Source organism: Callithrix jacchus, chromosome 8 (assembly GCF_049354715.1).
Source record: "Callithrix jacchus isolate 240 chromosome 8, calJac240_pri, whole genome shotgun sequence".
NCBI lineage: Eukaryota > Metazoa > Chordata > Mammalia > Primates > Cebidae > Callithrix > Callithrix jacchus.
The window spans coordinates 66,550,737-66,571,132 of NC_133509.1; the positions used below are offsets into that span (position 1 = coordinate 66,550,737).

The 20,396-nt window shown below is 37.6% G+C and overlaps 1 protein-coding gene across 11 annotated transcripts in view; it reads left to right on the forward strand.

Moving 5' to 3' along the window:
• Positions 1-932: 932 nt before the first annotated feature.
• ARHGAP5 (Rho GTPase activating protein 5) overlaps positions 933-20,396 on the forward strand; it is a 79,417-nt gene continuing 59,953 nt past the window's right edge. For 2 of the 11 annotated variants that reach the window (XM_078334751.1, XM_078334755.1), the window contains exons 1-2: positions 1,660-2,100; positions 15,377-19,261. In XM_078334751.1, the coding sequence (XP_078190877.1) occupies positions 15,545-19,261 (3,717 nt within the window). In that variant the 5' untranslated portion in view covers positions 1,660-2,100; positions 15,377-15,544. Of the gene's footprint in view, positions 1,332-1,481; positions 1,589-1,659; positions 2,101-7,023; positions 7,146-9,657; positions 9,801-15,376; positions 19,262-20,396 lie in introns of those variants that run through there. The other 9 variants (XM_035260312.3, XM_054239863.2, XM_035260313.3 and 6 more) reach the window with 9 other exon arrangements.

A 20,396-nucleotide genomic window follows, 5' to 3' on the forward strand; every position in this document is an offset into this window, starting at 1 on the left:
AGAGACATATAGAAAAATTTTAAATGTCTCTTGCCTTTATTAAGTTTACCTTTGAGAAATATGAAGAGGGGCAGGAGGATGGAAAAATGAACAGAATTTCTGCTGGAATATTGTGACAGATTTACTGACAAATATTTTCTAACAGATTTTTACCAACAGGCAGTTTTTGTTTTCTTTACTGACAGACCGTAAATGTACTTCTGGTTGGCAGCAGCTGCATCATTATAACACTAAAAAGCAACCTTGGCTAACTTCAGTACCTTATGTAACATAAAGAATAACTTGAATTTAAAATACTTTTTATATGTTAACTTTACTGACAATAAACTATTCTCAATGCAGGAAATAAATCTTTCCCCAAAGAGGAATTCCCCTTCAATTACTTTCTTTTAGACCTAACAAATTGGAATACATGTAGTTTTGCTCATTCTTTTATCTGCTGGCAAGTATTTTAAGTCTCCTGTGTAATGCAGATTCCGATGACCTCGAGAAAGTCACAGGAACTCAGTTTCTTCAATGGTAAAAAGCAAAGGCAGCGGTTTCCACCGTCCTTTCTCACTGCACCATTCAGCGTCAGTGCCCTCGTGAGAAATACACCCAAAGCCCAGTGTGCTGAACCCCCGAACTTATGAAATTTCTAAAAGTCTCAAAAAAGTAAATATGTTTAAGGCAGTATAATAAAAACCAGGTGGCCGACAGTTCCTAAAGTTGGGCGGTACTGGCGTGAACAGGGGTCTTTTGGGCCACCCTGAAACCCGCCCCAAGTCTTGGCTTCTCGCTCCACGTCTTGGCTTCTCACTTCACTTCCACAGAACCTGCTGAATCAGGGGCCTGCATCCCCGTGCCGTGCCGACAGAGAAATGGACTCCTCGCTCCCGTGGAGTTTCGTCTTCTGGGTGAGTGTGGCACCAGGTCCTGGGCGGGTGATGTCTGTAGTTGGTGAGCGATCCTCAGCCAGAAAACTGGCTGCACACAGGCGCAGACACGCGAACATGTCCCTGCGAACGAGCTTGGGCGCAGGTTTTCCTCCTCTGCATTCTCTAATACTCAGAGACCACAGGGGATTTATCGAGAAGCATTCGGTGCCCCTGCCCATTTGGAACGGCGAGCACAATATCAGGTTCCTTTGCAGTACAGTGGCTTCTCTGAATTACCACCAGAAACCGGAACAGAAGGAAATGGAGAAAGCAGGCGAGGTTCAGGGACGACGGCGCTCCGGGCAGCACGGCAGCAGCTTTCAAAGCTGGGAGGATGGTACTGAGGAGGAGCGGAATACGGAGAAATAGGGAAGCTGAGGAAAAATACTCACGCCAATGGGTAAAAGGGAAAAGGTGAGAAGGAATGGAGTAGGAGAGGGAACCAATGGGTGGGAGAGGCGGAGGAAGAAGGGGGAGGGGCAGAAGCCAATGGGGGAGCAGAGGGGAGGGGGGAAACGGAGGGGAGGAGGGAGCGGGGACGCGAGCGAGGACGCGGCCTCGCGCGCTCGCTCCTCTACCTCCGGCGGGATCGCTTGAGCCTTCCCAAGCTCCCGGGAGACGAGGGCAGGGGCGGGGCCGTGCTGGGCGCGCGGCGCGGGAGGCGTCGCGAGGTGAGGGGGCGGGGGCGGAGGATTGTGGGGCGGGCAACGCGGGTGCGCGCGCGCGCGCGCGTGTCCCGTCCAGGCTGAGCCGCCGCTCCGCCCCCGGTCGGGTGTGTGGCTGCGCGCGCCGGGAGAGATGCTGAGGTAAAGTTCGGGAGAGAGGGAGAGAAATCCGTCAGCGCGAGGGAGCCCGAGTGGCCGCCATTACTGAGCCCTGCGCGGCGGCGGGCGCTGGGGAAGGGGGGAGGGACGGGGCCGCCGCTGGTGGCAGGGAGGGAGGGAGGGTGGGTGAGCAGGCTGCGGGAGCTGTGGGGCTTAGGGTTTCGGGGCTTGTGTGTCGGGGAGGGCGGGGGGAGGTGGCTGAAGGGACGCGCCGCTCGGTGAGCGCGCCGGGGAAGAGGCGAGCAGAGAGTGGAGGAGGAGGTGGCGGCGGCGGGAGCGCTCCCCAGGAATGTCGCTGCCGCCGCCACCGCCGGGGCCGTTGCCGTTGAGGAGGAGACGGAGGAGACCGACGTTGTTAGGTAGGATCTTGCGGCCCCCGCTTCTCCGAGCCTGCCCGCCCCCTCACGGACGGGGACCTTCCCGCCTCTAGGTGCCCCGCTCGGTCGCCGCCGCCGGTTGTAACCAGTTGAAGGGGCTGGGGCCCCGCGGCCGCCGAGGGGAGCCTGGCGCCGCGCTCGGTTTTCGCAGGCCGGGCGGGCAGCAGCTGCGGCGTTAGGGATACGGTCGGCGTGAAGGGCAGAGAGGCCGGGGGAGGGGGTGCTTTCTCCACAGGTGACTGGGCCGGGGTCGGCAAAGGCCTGGTGCTGGCCTCGGATGGCCGGCCCCGCCAGGCGTCCACTCTCGGCCCGCCGCCCTCACTTGCCCGGGTCTCGAGTGGTCCGTGGGGAAGGGAGGTGGCGGTGTCCGTTGGCCGGGTTGCTGCTGTTAACGAGTTCCACCTGGAAGGGGGGACAGGGGGCGGGTGCAGATTCGCGGAAACACAGTCTTGGTTGCAAACTTAAAGGCATTGTAGGGGATCGGCCCTTTCACTTTCCCTCGTCTCCCCGACTCCTCCCTGGGTTCTCGTCACCAATTTTCCATCTGTTCTTGAAGCTTGGAGTAAGATATGAGAAGTTGGGCTGCGCAACCAGAGCCCAGAGTCCTGTGGGTTAACTGCGACTGGGTTGAGGCTTTGATACTGAGTTTTCGCTAGAATAACGTCCAGATTCTTCCTCTCTTTCCACTAAAGAAAAGTATTGGGTGGGGGTGGGGAGCCGCGCGGGAGCGCGCGCGCACTTATCCACACAGAAATACTCCCTCTCACCCTCCCTCTACAGCGTTATTAGAAATGCAAGTGAGGTGGAGGCTCGGGGTGTAGGTGAGGCTGAAAGGTGCACGGAAGTAAGGGCAAACTGTTATTAGGACGTTTAGTAAAATCCCAAGAAAGTTGTAGAGTAGACGCTTATACTTCTACCGTGTGATAGAAATTCGGCTTTGGCCATTGCTTAATAAATGGGAATAAATATTTTGAGACAGAGCAAGATAGGCATATAGATGGGTTTGTGCTCACAATTTTAAGTTTAAATTCTCATCGATCATTTGCTTTTTCCTTTGTGATGGGCAGCAAACAATTTTTTTTTTTTAATGTTCAAGTGTGAAACAGTAAATTACTTCTCTGTAGTTAGTAGTATTGTATTTGCTTATATTGCCTTCTACAGGTGTGTGTGGGCGGGGGTGGGGGGGCAGGGGAGGGCGGGTTTGTCAGTTCCACTTAAATCCAGAACCAATATTCAGTTAGAACAGAATGTTAGGTGGTGGTTATCCTCATGGAGAATCTCGTTATGGGAGATTGCTCTACATTTCCATTTAAAATGATTCTCCTAACAAAAATTTTATCTAGATGCAACGATTAGACATTTGGAATAATGTTTGATTTTAAAATATGTTAATGAAACGTTTTGCTGTCAATTCCGGTTTATTTGTACTGTAATACCATAAAACGGTATTCTTATTCAGTGTTTGTAGATAAACATGCTTACCGTGTAGGTAACCTACTAGACAGTTTCCTGAGTAAGATTTTGCTTTTATTTTAAATTCCTTTCTCATTTTTTCCTTTCATCTAACCTTTGTATAATTGACCTCCATTACTTTTATCTATAGTACAAAAAGAATGGTAAGTGCGGGTCACCAAAAACTTGCAAAGGTACTGGAGCAGGTTATGACTAAACACACTGGACTGAAAGGCTGCACATACCTATGCTTTTAACTTTCAAGAGATAGCACTATTGATCTAATTGACTTAAAACAGAATCAGACCATTCAGATGATTAAATAACTATTGATTTGGTTGTCTTGTTTAAGCTACATTTTTAAACTCAGATCAGCATGTCTTATTTTGTCATTCTTTGTACATTAATAAGAGCACTGGGGAGTGAGGTGGGTTACACTTTGATGTAAGAATTGTGGCAGTATTCTGTTACCTTTATCAGTTTTGTAGTGTCCCTCATTTAAACAATTTTATCCATTTTTAAAATGTGTTGCAAAATTACCTTACTTCTGTCACTTGATACTTATCCTAAATGTTTTGAAAATCGCCTTCCCTTCTTATTTGTGTTTGAAAAGCATATTAATACAGTCATTTTTTTGGAGACTGTAGTTAAGATTATTTAAGCAATTAATACTGAAGTTAAGATTATTTAAGGAATTAATAATGTATTTGCATTCCTTTTTTGGATTTGAAGTTGTGATACAGCTTATAATAAGTTTTCTAACTCACTTTTTTTAATTGAAGAAAAAGTTATGTCTTGTAAAGACTTTACTAAACTTTTCCAACATTAGCAGGATATAAGATGAGTGTTGCCCTTTAGTGGTCATTTCTTAAATATGAAATGGCATAATTAGAGATTTTCTTGGTAGCTACAGAATAAGTTTTGTCACAACTTTAGTTTCCATAGATACTATTTTAAAAACTATGTCTTTGGGTATGGTCCACAGTTTTTTCTTTGCCTACCAAGAAGGTATGCAGTAATATGGTTGACTGAAGAAGCATTGTACAGTGTTCTGTTTTAACGATGTCTGTGTTCCTAAAATATATTTGTAATATATATTTCAAGTACACCAAAGGAATTAATTTCTAAAAGAACTGTGAAGAACATCAATAAAGTGATTCATCATTCAGTAATTTGAGTAATCAAGCTCTTAAGTGCAGGCTTTTGTCGATTATTTTGTTGAAGTAGGGAAAACTGTATTAGAAATTAAGAGAGATACTTCTATGCTAAAAATTTTAAGTATGAATTTTAATTGGTTTTCAAACTCTGCTCCTTGGATTCCTATGGTTTTTTTTCCCTAGATGCCTTGAGACTTCCTATGATAACCTACCCTCCCAAACCAGGACAGCTTCTATTTTTATGTATTACATGTATTGTATTTAAGTATAAGAATTCTAAAAATAACTAGTGGGTACTAGGCTTAATAGCTGGGTGACAACAAACCTCCATGATAGAAGCTTACCTTTATAACAAACCTGCACATGTACCACTGAACTTAAAAAAAGAATTCCTCTTTAAAAAAAGCTCATCTGCATTAAAATTTTTTTAAGTCTCTGATTTGTTATTCATTAGTTAAGATTACCTTTATTTAGCACTTACTATGTGCCTAGCCCTGGAAATACCAAGATAAATTAGAGATAGCTATAATAGCTCAATCTGTATAAAGGAGTAAATAGTTAAAAGTACTAAGACGTGCAGAAAAAGAGAACGCCTGTTTTTCTCAGGACCTCCGGGACTCTATCACAGAAGAAACATTTTAATTTGACTTTTAACTGCAAGTAGGAGTTTAGATGTAAGAGAGACCAAAAAAGATAATCTTTTGTTTTTTTTTTCACTTTGTTTTGGAAACTGTCTACAATACTTTAGCTTTGCAGTCAAATGAGACGAATTGTTAATGTTTAGTCATATATGTATGTTTTACTTCTTAGAATTACTACTTGGGAAAAAGAGCATAACTTAGTAATTTCATGGTTAAAATATGACTATTATGTCACTTGCTTAGAGTCTCAAGCTTTTCATCATGAAGAATTAATGGTAAAAATGGATATTCATTTTTCTAATGTTAGATTAGATTTAGCCTGTTATCCCTGACCAATATTTTATTGAGCAGCTAGGCACTGTGAGTGATACAAAAAGTATAAATTATTGCCCCCTTAAAAGATCTTATAACTTTTGTGGAGAGACTGCAAGCATGACACTAAGAATCTGAGCTATATACAAGGCAGTACTCACTGATTTAAAATTAGTATAAAGGAATTTAGCTAAAGGAAGTATTACTTGGAAGTAGCATACAATTGGGATAGTGAAGGAAAAAAAGACGTTTAGGTGAGTTAATGATAGTGTGGATTAAAAACACAGGTAAGTAGAGGCCAGATTAACAGGTGGGGAGAAAATGTAAGATAAAGATGTAAGAGCATCAGTTTTGTACCTTATGGGCCAGAGTGAAAGATTTGGGGAAGGTATTAATGCAAGAGTGATAGAAGGGGTGATGTGGAAATAAACATGTAATATTGGCATAACTTTTGTCTAATTACTGTATTTGGCTTGTCACACAGCCTTGGAAAAACTCTTTCCTTGGCTTCTGATATGGCATGATTTGTTCATTTTCTTCTTGTTGATCATGTTCTTTTACTGATTCAGAATTTTATGATTCTTTTTATATTTACCTTTTCAGAGACACAGTGATACGTCTTTTTTTTTTTTTTTTCAGATAACTAGTAAAAAAATTAACATTACTATAATCTAGAGCAGCGATCCCCAACCTATTTGGTACCAGGGGCTGGTTTTGTGGAAGACAGTGTTTTCATGGAAGTGGGGGTGTGGTTTTGGGATGAAACTGTTCCACTTCAGATCATCAGGCATTAATTAGTTAGGTTCTCAAAGGGAGCAAACAACCTACAGTTCTGGCTCCTCTGAGAATCTATTGCTGCTGTGGAGGCATAGCTCAGGCCCTAATGCTCCCTTTCCAGCCCACCTCTCACCTCCTGCTGTGTGGCCTGGTTCCTAACAGGCCACAGATGGGTACCAGTCTGGGGTTGGGGACCCCTGATCCAGAGAATTTAAGATCTGGATTTCTACCCTTCTGTATTAACCAAGTATCTAATTCTTTTCTTTAGAAAATAAAAGTATTTACCAAATGGTCTCATAGGTAATTTTCTGAAGTTTATGATGCTGAAATTTATGTTACTAATCCTGACCTTGCATTGTTTCATTACTGAAGTTTCATTTGTCTTTGGAAATAACACCTGTAACACCTGAAAGTCAGATGAACCACCATCTGTTGCTAAAACTGATTAGTTTTTCATTCAGAAACAGGTTTAATATGTTGTCTTATTTCTTATGTCTAGCCAGTTACCAAGCTCTCTTTGTCTTTGATTGCTCTTTTATTTATTTTTATTTCTTTATGTTTTTGAGGTGGCATTTTGCTCTGTCGCACAGGCTGGAGTGCAGTGGCATGATCTTGGCTCACTGCAACCTCCGCCTTCTGGGTTCAAGTGATTCTTCTCCCTCAGCCTCCTGAGTAGTTGGGATTACAGGTGCGTGCCATCATGCCTGGCTAATATTTGTATTTTAGTAGAGATGGGGTTTCACCATGTTGGCAGGGCTGGTCTCAAACTTGTTACCTCAAGTGATCCACCTGCCGCAGCCTCCCGAAGTGCTGGGATTACAGCCGTGGGCCACTGCACCCTGCTGGATTGCTCTTTTAAATTCTGTGATAGTTCAGGTGCTTTTAGCCTGCTGTATTTGTCTATCTCTTGGACTTTGTGCCCAATCTTGTATTCCTCTTCTAGACTAATCTGTATTGGCTTCTCTATTGTTTATGACAAAGTCTAACTCTTATTTTCCCTTTAGACTTACAGTCATAGCTTATATGTTCAAAACAGTATTTCTTTCCAACGTAACCGTTTTGCTTGACCATTCTACCCTAATCCTATACCTGGAGAGACTTCTTTACAATCCAAATCTAGTCTGTTTTTTAAGGTTCACTCAAATCCTCCCTCTTTATTGAAATCATTTATCTGTTTCAGGGGTCTGCAAACTATGGCATCCTGGCCAAATCTTGCCTGATGTCTATATTTGTAAAATAACTTTCTGCATTTTGAAATGGTTGGAGGTGGGGAATTAAAATAATAATACTTTGTGATATGTGAAAATTATATGAAATTCAAATTTTCCTAAAGTTTTACTGTAACATAATCATGATCATTTAAGTATAGTCTGTGACTGCTTTTGCAGTATCACAGCAGAGTTAAGTAGTGTGACAGATAATGTGCAGCATGCAAAGCCTAAAATACTGACTGCCTGGCCCTTTACAGAAAAGGCTTTCCAAATTCTGATTTATTTCAACTTGTACTTTCATTTCTTTGAATTGCTGTTGCATTTATCAGTACCATGTTATAGCACTGTTGCATTTATCAGTACCATGGTATAACACTGTTGCATTTATCAGTACCCATGGTATAGCCCTATTGCATTTATCAGCATCATGGTATAGCACATTGCCTTTATCTCCTCAGTTATAGTACTGTACGTTTCTTAAGAATATAGTGTGGAAAGTGGTTTTCAGCCTTTTAAAAAAATTTTTAATCCATGCTTTCTTTAAAGCTTATACCTCTTGCTGAGATTCTTAATCAGGTGCTCTCATTATTTTAAAAATTGTTAAGCTTTACCTAAAGTTGTTTGTATAATGAAAATGATGGTTCCTCTACTATATGGCATTATAATATTGAATATCAAATTATGCCCTTCACCGTTTTCCAAGGTGGAGAGAAAAGGACTCAGGCACTGGTAGGGAGGTGAACTACCAAGCCATACTTTTGGTTGGTAGACTTTCCTATGTGTACTTTTATACCTTCAAAATCTCTGACAAAGTTAAACTGATAGTAACTAAGCACAGTAAATAAATACTTATGGGTTGTTTACCTAGGTTGATGAACATGACCTTTGGTTCTTCTATTTTCCATACAGAAACGAAAGAATTTAGAACGACTTGCACACCAAGGCCTCAGGGACATAACGTGTTATCAGAGATGGGTGTAGATTAAATAATAGGGTAGGCAGTTCTTGTGTTTGGGAGTAGTTTTGGTCATTGGTTTTTCACATATTTTTTGCAGTGAAGTTTTCTTTAAAACGAATTGAAATATCAGAAGACAAAAATGGGTAAAAGCAGAATTACATTTGCTGCGTGGATTTACAGAGTCGCAGAGTACTGCCTACTTGGCAGTACTTCAGTCAAACCTTTAGGTATACTGTTTATATACCCATCATGTGTGTTAATGATCACATTATAATCTTGGGGGAAAAACTGGACTTTTTATGTTAGTATATTTTGCTGTACTAGACATAATGGGCCCAAAGAAATATGTAATTTTTGTTAATTGTGTTTACAAGTGTGACTTCAGGATTACCTAGTGGTTTAGAAGCTGAGTATTCTTGAGTCTGGAGATTGATTCATTTATTCATCAAATATTTACTGAGCACTCACTGTGTGTCAGGCACTGTTGCTGGAGATACGATTCCCAAACAAAATCCCAATACTTCTAGGTTATTTAGTCACTAAAGTTTTCAAATTTTTGATAGGTTCTCTCTTCATTTGCCTGATTGTAGTCTTGTCTCAAGGCTAATTCATAGGAATAATGACTTTTTACGACTCATTTCAGCATAAAGGTTGTGTGCTTTGTGGTATAAACTTTGGTTCAAAGATGAAGTATTATTTTGAGTTCAGGACTTTGACACCACAACATAGTGAGACCCTCATCTCTACAAAAAAATTTAAAAACTAGCTATGTGTGGTGGTGCACGTCTGTAGTCCCAGCTGCTTAGAAGGCTGAGGAAGGAGGATCATTTGAGCCCAGGTGTTTGAGGCCGCATTAAGCTGTGATCTCACCACTGCACTCCAAACTGGGCAACAGAATGAGACCCTGTTTTTTAAAAAAGAGAAGAGATTATGGAATATGAGTTACTCTCCTACAGGTATTATATTGTTGAATTACTTAGCTATCTTACGTGTGTCGAAATGACTTTTTGATTTCTTCTCACTTTTCACAGCATTGATAAATTTACCAGAATTAGCAACATTAAGAAGAGGTAGGCTGGGAGGTGGCTCACGCCTGTAATTCCCATACCTTCGGAGTCTGATGAAAGAGGATTGCTTGAGCCTAGGAGTTTGAGACCAGCCTGGGGAACATAAGGTGACCCCTCTCTACAAAATAATTTTAAAAATACTAGTGGGTGCGGTGTTGCATGCTTGTAGTCCCAACTAATCAGGAGACTGAGATGAGAGGATCACTGAGCCCAGGAGTTCAAGGCTGCAGTGAGCCATGATATTGCCACTTCACTCCAGCCTAGACGACAGATTAAGAGACCTATCTCAAAAACAAAAAACAGAAAAGTAATGCATTAGCATTACACTTTATTCATCTCTTGTCTTTTTGGTTTCCTATTGCTTTTGAACAAATTATTCATTTTTTTAGTGTGCAGTTGATTTTTTTATTCTTAAACTGATTTAGACAAGTTTGCCTAAGACTGTAGAATATATCTTTGGGCTTTGTTCTTGTTTCTTTTGAATACCTGTTTACATAAGGGATATTTATTTGATTTAAAGAAGATAGAGCGTGTAATTACAAAGTTCCTTCCTTGTAATTAGGTCTTAGAAATGTAATTTCTTATAATAAATTTTGTGATTTTACAAAAGTCTTAAATTTTGAATTAACTATATTTGGGGTTGTACTCAATTTCACTTTTCAAAAAAAATTCAAGATGTCATAAAAATTAGAGTGTTATGCTGGCTAAATACATTATTATAGATTATAGTTAGCTTTCATTCTGATGATTTCATTTTTGACTAAATATTTGAATTTAAATTAGGATTCATGCATTAATTAGTAGCTGTTATGTGGGAGGCATTATTGTAGGCTTTAATATACTGGTGAAATAAAGATTTGTGCCTTGTGGCTCTTTTATTAAGAGTGGGATGCAGAGACAGATAGAGTTAATAACATAAATAAGATGTATAGTAAGTTAGGAGAGTAAAGAGTTAGCAATGGGGGTCTCTGGGGATATTGTGAAAAGTTAAGTGAAAAGGCAAGAACATGTCTTAGCGTGTTTTCCCCAGTGTGATTGAAACAGAATGAGAAGGGAAGAGAATAGTATTAGGGTAGGCCAGAGAGGTGAGAGAGGGTTGGAGAAGATGTTGTAGTAGTAGGCCATTGAAAGGACTTGCCTTGTACTTTTTAGCAGTATTCTAGAGTTTTAAACAAAAAAATAAGAAGCTTTGATTTATGTTTTAAAAGGAATACTCTGGCTGCTCTGATATGAATAGACTGGGAAAAGGGAGCAGGAGTGAAGCCACAGGGGTTAGTTTAGAAGACCTTGGAGCAATCTTGGGACAGAGATATTGATTGATGAGTGAGAGCAGTAAAAGTAGAAAAAAAACTGAAAAGTTATGGATATATTTTGAAGATAGGACCATTAGGAATTTCCTGGCATGGTGTAATAATTTAAAAGCCTAAAATATTTTAAAATATTTATCTTTTATTAATGAATGCATCAGTTTTGTGAAAAGGTACAAGTTTTAGTTTGTTCTGATTTACTGATAATGTATTTTTTTTAGATTCCTTGTAGAACATTTTCTTGATTTGCAAAGGAGGATGCAGTGTTTGAATGGTCTAGTAAAATATCTTAGAAAACTTAGTTGTGAAGATAGTTTCATCTTGACACAATTTTAATTTCTGTAAGGATACTTAACTATTTTATTGAAATATTAGTGTATAAAATAATATTAAAGGCAGAGCGAGAGACTTCATTGCAGACTATTAAAAGCAGCACTACTGCTTAACAAGGTAAAGATTGGGGTGAAGAGATTTTTTTTTTCTAACCTTATAATTTTTAGTAGGTTGTTGCTACTTTTGTCTTGGTTTCTTCACCAGTAAAAATAAACATGGTGCTAGATATTATAAGAACAAGTTATGTAAAAGTAAGCTTAGGTCAAAAATGGAAAAGATGTGCATGATTGACATAGATATTAAGCCTATTTGAAAGGAATTTTTAAATTAAACAGCCTACTTATAATTGAAGACATTGGCCATTAGTTTATTAGTGAGAACATGAAAAAAATGAGGATTTTTTTTGTTGTTGTTGTTCTTAGCACTGAAAAAAAAAAATCCCTTGGTTAATAGAGGACAGTTTTGATCTGGATGTTAGGGGCCAATGGATAATTCATGTATATATAAACTATCCTGATGTCTGAAATGAAATTCCCCTTAAAACCACAGCCAACTTTATATGAGGTCTTTTGTCCCTTGAGGTGGTAATACCATAGTCATCCAAACAAATAGCCAAATCGTTTTGAGGGTAAGGTGACAACAATTTTTCCCCCCCCATTCTGGGCTTTCTCAAACTTTTTTTTTTAATTTGAAACTCTCCTTCCCCCCACTCCCCCAACCCCGCTCCAAACTAAAGCCTCCTGAGTTAAGTAAACCTATACTATAAATCAGTTAAGGAAGGCACTCCTCTGGTGAGAGTTGGGAGGACTCTTTCAATACCCTTCCCGCCTCTGGGTGGAAGAATTTTTCTGTCACAGTTTGAAAATCACTATATGGTGACTCATGACATAAGCTCTGGCGTTGATTTCAAAATACCAGCAGGTAGTCTGCCTAACAGCCTTGTTAGAAGGATAAGAATGTTCCTCCCTGTATCTAATGGGTATTTTACTGTTAATTGTGGAAACCATAGAAGTCATGTGAAATTACCTTATTTTTAATTTGAACTTTAACATTTAAGATTCAAACTGCCACTGTCAAATAGGATGTGTTGAAGCCTTAGTATTTTAACCTCATTACAGTTTTATTTCGCTCAAATAAAAACCCTTACAGTTTTCGGTGACCTAATGGCACTGAAAAGGTGATGACTTAATGCCTCCACTCTTCATTTTAGACCCTTTTCTTTCTGAAACTTTGAAAATATATTTTATGCCTATAATCCCAGCTACTCAGGAGGCTGAGGCAGGAGAATTGCCTGAGCCCAGGAGGCGGAGGTTGCGGTGAGCCGAGATTGCGCCATTGCACTCCAGCCTGGGTAACAAAAGCGAAACTCCGTCTCAAAAAAAAAAAAAAAAAAATATATATATATATATATATTATGGTACAGTGTTTTCATTTCTACTCTACCTTTTTAATTTATATAGAACACATCTCAGTATTTTGGGGTTTATGCTATTGAAGAGCAGAAGTGAGTCTTGATGAATAATAGTGTTCAGAACTACATTATGTGTGTAAGCATGTATAAGAAATTAATAAAGATGTGGTTGTTAGGGTAAGGATTAGGTTTGTAATTGAAAATTTTGTACGATTCTCAAGTCCTCACTATATCGTATTGTTACTCTTCTGTTAACTAGTCTTTATTTCTTAAACTGGAAAACAAGGGACAGTTTTACTTTTACACATCTTTGAATTACTCTTAGTTTTCAGAATAAATGTTTGTTTAATAAAGAGTTATATTTCATTATGTAACTGAAATGTTTTTACTGTACTGTAAAAATTCCCCACAGTAATCACCAGATAAATGTTCTTTCAATGTACCTTTTAAAGTATATCATCTGCAGATTTTGCTTTAATAAAAAAGAATAGATCTTGTATTCTCTTATGTTTTCAATGCTTTCCTTAATTGTTAGCTATGGAGTCATTGTGCTATTTTCATGTACTAAGTTTCCTTTTTTGTCACTGTATATATAACTTCGTTGTCTAGTTAATATACTGTGTTTTCTTCTCTGTAAATACCTATAAATAAAGTGTTCACTTGATCTTTTACACAGTTTAGGCAAAGAATGTTAAATTCGATGCTGTGTACAAATTTTTAATTTGGGCAGATTAAGATTTGTAAAAATTTTACTGAATTAAAAAAAAGTTAATAGGATTGGATATAACTGCCCTAGTTTCCTTTACTGCATATATACACATATGCAGTAAAGGAAATGTTTACTGCCACATAAATGTTTGTAAGTCACAAGTCTCATCACATTATTTTTCATAAATCTTCAACGGCTTTCCATGGTTCCAAGAATCAAATAAAGAACTGTAACTAATATTTGTTAAGCCCCACATTTTAAAAAATGATTTATAGATAAAGCTCTGTTTTATAGATGAGGGAACTATGTCTTTTAAGAGGTTTAGGGCTTAGCTAGTAAATGATAGGAGTCAGATTTTGAAATTAGTTCTATTTACACATGGCTTCTACATCCTTGTATTGCTGCTTCAACATAGTAATATTTATCACAAAAGTGAACCTAATATATGTTTTGTTTGACTGTCAGATAGCTGACTATTAAAGTTAATATTTAGTTAAGGTTAATGGAATAAACTCTAAAATATGAGAATAAATCTGAAATTTTATTTTTAAAAATTATGTATTATAATTTTACTGGAAGTATTAGTCAAGATTTTAAATTAAGAACAGCCTGTCTTCACCATTAGTATAACATATATTTGATGTAATTGAAACAGATATTTGCTTGAAACAGAGGTCAGTGGACCAGCAGTTATTTATGGGAGAGGGGAGGAAGTGGTCTTTTCCTACTTTTATTAGATTTTTTTGTTCCTTATTTTATCTGGATTGAAGATACTTTTCATATGTACTAAATTCTAGAGATTTGTTTTCCATATTATGAAATTTGGAGATGGTAGAAATGATGTAGTGCTTTTAATTTGGCCTCAAAAGAATGTGAAGAATCTCTAAAAACTTTTAGAGGTTAAAAACTTTTAAATGACTTATTTATTGCTTACATGAAAATAAATAATCAAAATTAAATTTTATGCAATTCTTGAAAGTTATTTTGTGTTGCTGGTATATCAGATAATTCTAAAAGATTGCCTCAGCTAAATCACTTTAAAGTTACTTAGCTTGGTGCTACTCAAAATGTGGCTCTTGTGCCTTTTGTAACTATTTCAAGAGGAAATATATCCAGAAATTAAGAGCATTCAGGAACAGTTTGGCAATTTTGTTTATTGAATCTAATAAAAAATCAAGGCTTGGATGTAAAAATAAATTTCATTATATTTTGCAGTTGGTCTTAGAGGTTTGAAATAAAATTTGGTCCTTAGAGAGTTTAAAAGGCAGTGATCTATGTAAATGCTGTCATTAGTCATATTAACTGTTCACTTGTTTCTGTTTTCTCTGTTTAAGTATTTAAATGTTTTTGTTTTGAGGCGTAATATTTGATAGATTTTAAAAATAAGACTGATGAAATGTTTTGAAAAAATTTTTTATATTGTAAAATCTTGTCAAATTCTTATGAAATTCTGTTTTAAGGAATACATTTTGAGGAATCCTCAAATAGAAATAGCAGGTAATAGAAAAAGCAGGTCGTTTTGTATTTTTAAGTTGTGAGAGAGTTGCAAGGCAACTAGTACATTTTAGTTACCACCAGCATAACCTCCAGTGACAGAAGGCAGGAAAATTAAGGGAGTAGAACGGACTGTTTCTTCAAACTCATAGGAAGGGGTAATTAGAAGCAAAATGCACATTTGGTTTAATAGAGCTTTGTTTTAAGGTTTGTGAGATATTACATTAGATTTTGTATTTGTTAGGTTTGTCTTACATTTTGAGGTCATCTTGTATTTATAACAGTAAATCATAAACTGTTCATGTAGTTATGTCTTAAAATATACATATCATTATTAACTTGCATGGTGCTTTGTTGTAAACATCTTTATTTGTAATTCAGTGTATGTAATTTGTGGTTAAGATTTGTTCTTTTTTCCCCTCTTTCTAGGAAGATGATCCCTATGATCTTGAAGATGTTTCTGCACAGAAATGAGGGAAATACAAAGAACCAAATACAGTTCTGAAATTTGGGATCTGTATTTTGAGATGATTTTGTTTTCAGAATGAGAAGCGTATCTAGTTACCTTTATGAATGTAGAGACATGAGAAAAGAGTTATGATGGCAAAAAACAAAGAGCCTCGTCCCCCATCCTATACTATCAGTGTAGTTGGACTCTCTGGGACTGAAAAAGACAAAGGTAACTGTGGTGTTGGAAAGTCTTGTTTGTGCAATAGATTTGTACGCTCAAAAGCAGATGAATATTATCCAGAGCATACTTCTGTGCTTAGCACCATTGACTTTGGAGGACGAGTAGTAAACAATGATCACTTTTTGTACTGGGGTGACATAACACAAAATGGTGAAGATGGAGTAGAATGTAAAATTCATGTCATTGAACAAACAGAGTTCATTGATGACCAGACTTTCTTGCCTCATCGGAGTACAAATTTGCAACCATATATAAAACGTGCAGCTGCATCTAAATTGCAGTCAGCAGAAAAACTAATGTACATTTGCACTGATCAACTAGGTTTAGAACAAGACTTTGAACAGAAGCAGATGCCTGAAGGGAAGCTCAATGTAGATGGATTTTTATTATGCATTGACGTAAGTCAGGGATGCAATAGGAAGTTTGATGATCAGCTTAAATTTGTGAATAACCTTTTTGTCCAGTTATCAAAATCAAAAAAACCTGTAATAATAGCGGCAACTAAATGTGATGAATGTGTGGATCATTATCTTAGAGAAGTTCAGGCATTTGCTTCAAACAAAAAGAATCTTCTTGTAGTAGAAACATCAGCACGATTTAATGTCAACATTGAAACGTGTTTTACTGCACTGGTACAAATGTTGGATAAAACTCGTAGCAAGCCTAAAATTATTCCCTATTTGGATGCTTATAAAACACAGAGACAACTTGTTGTCACAGCAACAGATAAGTTTGAAAAACTTGTACAGACTGTGAGAGATTATCATGCAACTTGGAAAACTGTTAGTAATAAATTAAAAAATCATCCTGATTATGAAGAATACATCAACTTAGAGGGAACAAGAAAGGCCAGAAATACATTCTCTAAACATATAGAACAACTTAAACAGGAACATATAAGAAAAAGGAGAGAAGAGTATATAAATACTTTACCAAGAGCTTTTAACACTCTTTTGCCAAATCTAGAAGAGATTGAACATTTGAATTGGTCAGAAGCTTTGAAGTTAATGGAAAAGAGAGCAGATTTCCATTTATGTTTTGTGGTGCTAGAAAAAACACCTTGGGATGAAACTGACCATATAGACAAAATTAATGATAGGCGGATTCCATTTGACCTCCTGAGCACTTTAGAAGCTGAAAAAGTCTATCAGAACCATGTACAACATCTAATATCTGAGAAGAGGAGGGTAGAAATGAAGGAAAAATTCAAAAAGACTTTGGAAAAAATTCAGTTCATTTCACCTGGGCAGCCGTGGGAAGAAGTTATGTGCTTTGTTATGGAGGATGAAGCCTTCAAATATATCACTGAAGCTGATAGCAAAGAGGTATATGGTAGGCATCAGCGAGAAATAGTTGAAAAAGCCAAAGAAGAGTTTCAAGAAATGCTTTTTGAGCATTCTGAACTTTTTTATGATTTAGATCTTAATGCAACACCTAGTTCAGATAAAATGAGTGAAATTCATACAGTTCTGAGTGAAGAACCTAGATATAAAGCTTTACAGAAACTTGCACCTGATAGAGAATCTCTTCTACTTAAGCATATAGGATTTGTTTATCATCCCACTAAAGAAACATGTCTTAGTGGCCAAAATTGTACTGACATTAAAGTGGAGCAGTTACTTGCTAGTAGTCTTTTACAGTTGGATCGTGGCCGCTTAAGATTATATCATGATAGTACCAATATAGATAAAGTTAACCTTTTCATTTTAGGGAAGGATGGCCTTGCCCAAGAACTAGCAAATGAGATAAGGACACAATCCACTGATGACGAGTATGCCTTAGATGGAAAAATTTATGAACTTGATCTTCGGCCGGTTGATGCCAAATCGCCTTACTTTTTGAGTCAATTATGGACTGCCGCCTTTAAACCACACGGGTGCTTCTGTGTATTTAATTCCATTGAGTCATTGAGTTTTATTGGGGAATTTATTGGGAAAATAAGAACTGAAGCTTCTCAGATCAGAAAAGATAAATACATGGCTAATCTTCCATTTACATTAATTCTGGCTAATCAGAGAGATTCTATTAGTAAGAATCTACCAATTCTCAGGCACCAAGGGCAGCAGTTGGCAAACAAGTTACAATGTCCTTTTGTAGATGTACCTACTGGTACATATCCTCGTAAATTTAATGAAACTCAAATAAAGCAAGCTCTAAGAGGAGTATTGGAATCAGTTAAACATAATTTGGATGTGGTGAGCCCAGTTCCTGCCAATAAGGACATATCAGAAGCTGACTTGAGAATTGTCATGTGTGCCATGTGTGGAGATCCATTTAGTGTGGATCTTATTCTTTCACCCTTCCTTGATTCTCATTCCTGCAGTGCTGCTCAAGCTGGGCAGAATAATTCCCTAATGCTTGATAAAATCATTGGTGAAAAAAGGAGACGAATACAGATCACAATATTATCATACCACTCTTCAATTGGAGTAAGAAAAGATGAACTAGTTCATGGGTATATATTAGTGTACTCTGCAAAACGGAAAGCATCAATGGGAATGCTTCGAGCATTTCTATCAGAAGTTCAAGACACCATTCCTGTACAGCTGGTGGCAGTTACTGACAGCCAAGCAGATTTTTTTGAAAATGAGGCTATCAAAGAGTTAATGACTGAAGGCGAACACATTGCAACTGAGATCACTGCTAAATTTACAGCATTGTATTCTTTATCTCAGTATCATAGGCAAACTGAGGTCTTTACTCTGTTTTTTAGTGATGTTCTAGAGAAAAAAAACATGATAGAAAATTCTTACTTGTCTGATAATACAAGGGATTCAACCCATCAAAGTGAAGATGTTTTTCTACCATCTCCCAGAGATTGTTTTCCCTATAACAACTACCCTGATTCAGATGATGACACAGAAGCACCGCCTCCTTATAGTCCAATTGGGGATGATGTACAGTTGCTTCCAACACCTAGTGACCGTTCCAGATATAAATTAGATTTGGAAGGAAATGAATATCCGATTCATAGTACCCCAAACTGTCATGACCATGAACGCAACCATAAAGTGCCTCCACCTATTAAACCTAAACCAGTTGTACCTAAGACAAATGTGAAAAAACTGGATCCAAACCTTTTAAAAACAATTGAAGCTGGTATTGGTAAAAACCCGAGAAAGCAGGCTTCCCGGGTGCCTTTGGCACATCCTGAAGATATGGATCCTTCAGATAACTATGCGGAACCCATTGATACAGTTTTCAAACAGAAGGGCTATTCTGATGAGATTCATGTTGTGTCAGATGATAGTCAAAATCGTATTAAAATTCGAAACTCATTTGTAAATAACACTCAAGGAGATGAAGAAAACGGATTTTCTGATAGAACCTCAAAAAGTCATGGGGAACGGAGGCCTTCAAAATATAAATATAAATCTAAAACCTTGTTTAGTAAAGCCAAGTCATACTATAGACGAACACATTCAGATGCAAGTGATGATGAGGCTTTCACCACTTCTAAAACAAAAAGAAAAGGAAGACATCGTGGAAGTGAAGAAGATCCACTTCTTTCTCCTGTTGAAACTTGGAAAGGTGGCATTGATAATCCTGCAATCACTTCTGACCAGGAGTTAGATGATAAGAAGATAAAGAAGAAAACGCACAAAGTGAAAGAAGATAAAAAGGTAAGGTTAATTTATGGTCATTGGTGTTTATAAAAATGCTTGTTGTTGCTTTTCAAAATGTTGACATCAGTGTTAGAATTTAATTTCATTTGTTCCATACATATAATTTGTAGCCCTTTTTAATTTTCTGAATATTTTGTGGGGATAAGTTACTTTTGTGCTTTGTTGGCGTAGAGTTTGGTTTCATATTCTTCAGCATAAAAAGTCTGGGTGAATGTTTTTACTTTTTACAGAAACCCAGATATGAAGTGATTTGGTTCTTACTTTTTCCGTTTGTAATCATCCTATTTTTCTGTTTTTCCCTTCTGACCTACCAGTTTTGCAGTGTTAATTTGATATACCTGTCTCACTCAAGGATATTAATAATATGATAAAATTATGAGAGTTTATAGTCTTGGATATTTATTAACTTTTCCAGGCAGCTTCTTTGTGGATAGTGGTATACTGACTGAAGTTATACAGAAAGGTTTCTGAAATTTGAATTGCAGAATCTGACCAGATAGCATTCTTTCATTTTTTACATTTTCAGTAGGTATTAATCCATCTGATGGTAGTGTGCATTTTAAACCTAAATATAAATGTTGTTTAAGTTGTATTTAATAATTTTAACTTTTATTAGATATTTTTCATGGGGTATTTTAGCAACCTCACTTTTAATACTGTTTGACGCTTAATTGCACACAAAATTTTATTCAAGGATTTTGTGGTCTTAAGATAGCATTCAGTAAGCTTTTATGCTAATGCATTGGTAATTTCTTCATAGGTTAAGTCCATAATCTTGTAGATTACCAATATTTCTATGGCTGACTGCTGTTTATCAGACCCAATTAAAGATATTTTGAGTAAGCTTATTCTAGGTAATTTTCCTATATACAGTAACTGCCCATTGTAGTTGGATAGCTTATTCTAGGTAATTTTCCTACATACAGTAACTGCCCATTGTAGCTGGATAGACTGCTTTATTTTCTAAGTTTAAGTACATTTTTTGTCTTTAGCAAATTTTCTCGATGAGGCATGTAAACTTTTAAAATAATGCTAATCTAGACTTAACAGCACATACTCAACTCATAACATGCTGCTCCCTGGGATCTCTTCACACTTACCCTGTTATCACCAGTCCCATCTATACATTTTA